This window comes from Populus nigra, chromosome 13 (genome assembly GCF_951802175.1).
Source record: "Populus nigra chromosome 13, ddPopNigr1.1, whole genome shotgun sequence".
Lineage (NCBI taxonomy): Eukaryota > Viridiplantae > Streptophyta > Magnoliopsida > Malpighiales > Salicaceae > Populus > Populus nigra.
The window spans coordinates 12,772,554-12,776,688 of NC_084864.1; the positions used below are offsets into that span (position 1 = coordinate 12,772,554).

At 39.5% G+C, this 4,135-nt stretch overlaps 1 protein-coding gene across 1 annotated transcript; it reads left to right on the plus strand.

Annotated features, from left to right (window-relative positions):
- The first annotated feature begins 213 nt into the window (after nt 1–213).
- Nucleotides 214–3,822, plus strand: LOC133671122 (probable LRR receptor-like serine/threonine-protein kinase At3g47570). Its single transcript, XM_062091772.1, has 3 exons — nt 214–2,964; nt 3,119–3,539; nt 3,651–3,822. The coding sequence occupies exons 1-2, from the start codon at nt 288–290 to the stop codon at nt 3,508–3,510; spliced, it is 3,069 nt and encodes a 1,022-aa protein (XP_061947756.1). The 5' UTR covers nt 214–287; the 3' UTR covers nt 3,511–3,539; nt 3,651–3,822.
- Nucleotides 3,823–4,135: the final 313 nt, after the last annotated feature.

The following is a 4,135-nucleotide window of genomic DNA, read 5'->3' on the forward strand; positions in this document are numbered from 1 at the left end:
CTACTTAATGATTAAAATTTTAATATTAAATTAAAGAATCATTTCTTTAAATTATTAAGATGAAAGATACGAAGATATGATGAAGTATATTATTCTCTCGCGATAGTACACTTAAAATCTTTGTCGGCTCTAGCTTTTTCATTAACCACCGTTTCCTCAATGACCATTCATCTGTAGTCAAAAGTAAGCAAGTTACAGCTCCAAGCCTCCATGTTCATTGTATAACAATATTGTTTACAATACCGTCAATAATCAGTACTAGTAAAGCTCTGGAGATTAGCGTCAAAATGATGCTGCCTGGCATGAGTTCATGGATATTGTGGCCAATCTTCTTGCAAATATATCTACTCGTTTCTTTTTCCTTCCCGATAAATGGAGGAAATGAGACCGACAGACTCTCCCTGCTGGCTTTTAAAGCTCAAATAACAGGTGACCCCCTTGGTAAGCTAAGCTCGTGGAATGAATCGTCGTCCTTCTGCCAGTGGTCAGGTGTTACTTGTGGACGCCGCCATCAAAGGGTTGTGGAGCTTGACCTACACTCTTACCAGCTAGTGGGCAGCCTATCTCCCCACATAGGCAACTTGAGTTTCCTCAGGATATTAAACTTGGCAAATAATAGCTTAAGCCTTTATATCCCTCAAGAGTTAGGTCGTTTGTTTCGTCTGGAGGAGTTGGTCCTCAGGAACAACACGTTCGATGGTGGAATCCCTGCCAACATCTCGCGTTGTGCAAACCTCCGAATCCTTGATTTCAGTAGAGGCAATTTGACAGGCAAACTTCCTGCCGAACTTGGGTTATTATCAAAGTTGCAGGTACTGACTTTCGAACTCAATAATTTTGTTGGCGAGATACCGTATTCTTTTGGAAATCTGTCAGCTATCAATACAATTTATGGGTCCATAAATAATTTGGAAGGAAGTATTCCGAATGTTTTTGGACAACTGAAACGATTAAAAATACTCTCGCTTGGTGCAAATAATCTGTCTGGCATGATTCCTCCTTCTATATTCAATCTCTCTTCTCTTACTCTACTATCTTTCCCAGTTAACCAGCTTTATGGGAGTATTCCTCATACCTTAGGCCTAACTCTTCCAAACCTTCAAGTGTTTAATATCCACACTAACCAATTCGATGGACTAATTCCGGCAACTTTCTCTAATGCCTCAAATCTCCTTTCTTTTCAAATTGGAAGTAACAACTTCAATGGAAAAGTTCCACCACTGTCAAGCTCACATGATTTGCAAGTTTTGGGTGTTGGTAATAATAATCTGGGAAAAGGTGAAAATAATGACTTGAATTTCGTCTATCCTTTAGCAAATAACATGACTAGTTTGGAGGCTTTGGATACAAGTGATAACAATTTTGGAGGGGTGCTTCCTGAAATAGTAAGCAACTTCTCCACAAAGCTAAGGAAGATGACATTTGCGAGGAATCAAATCCGTGGGAGCATTCCAACCCAAATTGGAAACCTCATCAACTTGGAGGCTTTAGGGTTGGAAACAAATCAATTGACTGGCATGATACCAAGTTCTATGGGGAAACTACAGAAGCTGAGTGATCTATTTCTCAATGGAAACAAAATCTCTGGGATGATCCCATCTTCAATGGGGAACATGACTTCTTTAGGGAGACTTAACATGAGACTCAATAATTTAGAGGGAAACATTCCACCAAGTCTGGGAAATTGGCAGAAGTTATTGTCCTTGGCTCTCTCGCAAAATAATTTGAGTGGTCCCATTCCAAAAGAACTAGTTAGTATTCCATCCTTATCAATGTACTTAGTACTATCGGAGAATGAGCTGACAGGGTCTCTTCCGATAGAAATGGAAAAGTTGGTGAATCTTGGATATCTGGACGTTTCTAAAAACAGGTTTTCTGGAGAAATTCCTAAAAGTCTTGGTAGTTGTGTGAGTTTGGAAAGTTTGCATTTGGAGGAAAACTTTTTGCAAGGGCCAATCCCTAACTCTTTGACTTCTTTGAGAGCAATTCAAGAACTTAATCTCTCCTCCAACAACCTGACAGGCCAAATTCCTGAGTTCTTGGAGGACTTTAAGTTATTGGAGAGTCTGGATCTGTCTTTTAATGACTTTGAAGGTGAGGTGCCAGTCCAAGGAGCCTTTCAGAATACAAGTGCAATTTCTATTTTCGGAAACAAGAAGCTTTGTGGAGGAATACCCCAGTTAAATCTGACCAGATGCCCATCCAGTGAGCCAACGAGTTCGAAATCTCCCACCAAGTTGAATTGGATAATCGGAAGTGTTTGTGGCTTTCTGGGAGTGATCTTGATCATCTCTTTCTTGCTTTTCTATTGCTTCAGAAAGAAGAAAGATAAGCCTGCTGCTTCTCAACCTTCATTGGAGACCTCATTTCCTAGAGTAGCCTATGAAGATCTCCTCGGGGCAACTGATGGGTTCTCTTCAGCAAATTTAATTGGTGAAGGTAGTTTTGGGTCTGTCTTCAAAGGAATTCTCGGACCAGATAAAATAGTCGTTGCAGTGAAAGTTCTCAACCTTCTCCGTAAAGGAGCCTCCAAAAGTTTTATGGCAGAATGTGAAGCTTTGAAGAACATCAGGCATCGGAATCTTGTCAAGTTATTGACTACATGTTCTAGCATTGATTTCCAAGGTAATGATTTTAAAGCTCTAGTTTACGAGTTCATGGTCAATGGAAATCTAGAAGAGTGGTTGCATCCAGTTCAAACATCAGACGAGGCAAACGAGCCAAAAGCTTTGGATCTCATGCATAGGTTAAACATTGCAATTCATATGGCTAGCGCACTGAACTATTTGCATCACGATTGTCAAATGCCTATCATTCATTGCGATTTGAAGCCGAGCAATATTCTTCTAGACACTAACATGACTGCTCATGTTGGAGACTTTGGATTAGCGAGGTTCCATTCAGAAGCTTCAAATCAAACAAACTCTGTTGGTTTGAAAGGCACAATCGGCTACGCAGCCCCAGGTAACATTCATAGTTTTTCATTATTTACTGGTTGTGAAATTTCTTTCCGTCGTGACGGATTTAGGATGTTAAGAAATGCCCCATGTTTTGAATCTTAGTACTAGTCTTCAAGGTCATAAATAACTTTGTACACAACCATGTATATAAATCGCAGAATATGGTATCGGAGGCAAGGTGTCCACTTACGGTGATGTGTACAGCTATGGCATCCTATTGTTGGAGATGTTTACAGGAAAGAGGCCTGTAGATGGCATGTTCAAAGATGGGCTGAACCTTCACAGCTATGCTAAAATGGCACTGCCAGACCGCATTGTCGAAGTCGTGGATCCGTTACTTGTGAGAGAAATCAGAAGCGTCGATTCCTCTGATGAAATGGACCTGTACCATGTTGGATCTCACGAAATCTTTGCATGTTTGATGACAATTATCAAGATGGGAGTTGCTTGTTCAGTAGAACTTCCAAGAGAGAGGATGGACATTGGCGATGTTGTGACTGAACTGAATCGAATCAAAGACACTCTTCTTGGAACTAGGATGCGCGCATAGACAACATGAAATCATTTTCTTAACAGAAGGTAGAGAGCTCAGCCATTATATTAATTACTCAGGCCAGGATTATACATGGCAATAAAGATCGATCAATTAATTGTATTCCATGCGAACTAATCATCTCTTGGGTGCTGCAGGTGCCTGTGGTGATCAAAATGGAAATGAAAATCAGTCCAAGAGGGCGTGAAGATGTTTATATCAATCCTTGCGGAAGTGGAAAACTAGTCCCAGAGGAGTTTCATAAGTGTAACAGAAGTTAAATTTTTCTTAATAAAATGGTATGCAGTAAGCATTCTCATTCCCTCAAAATTTCTTGCTACCAAATTTTAGGAAAAGAAAATTTTCTTTTGCTAACCTGAGGGAGGAAAAAGCATATGCAGAAAAAAGGTTGTTCGTCTATAATACTTAGATTGGATCGAGCTAGATGGATAATTTTTTGTTGTTCTATTTTTTTTATATATAGGAAATGCTATCATTTAGTCATCAAACGAATGAGTAGGTTGTAATAATCATTTACACGAAAAAAAGGTTTAAATATTTATGAAACTAATCTTCACTTTGGATGGACCTTATTCCAGTTTACTACGATATTTGAATCTAGACACTCTTGCTCTCTCAACTT

Bases quoted from the DNA above. Each gene is read 5' to 3' on its own strand.
- LOC133671122 (XM_062091772.1), top strand. From the start codon at position 288: ATGATGCTGCCTGGCATGAGTTCATGGATATTGTGGCCAATCTTCTTG. The intron at 2,965-3,118 runs GTAACATTCATA...TATAAATCGCAG, and splicing joins AATCGGCTACGCAGCCCCAG to AATATGGTATCGGAGGCAAG.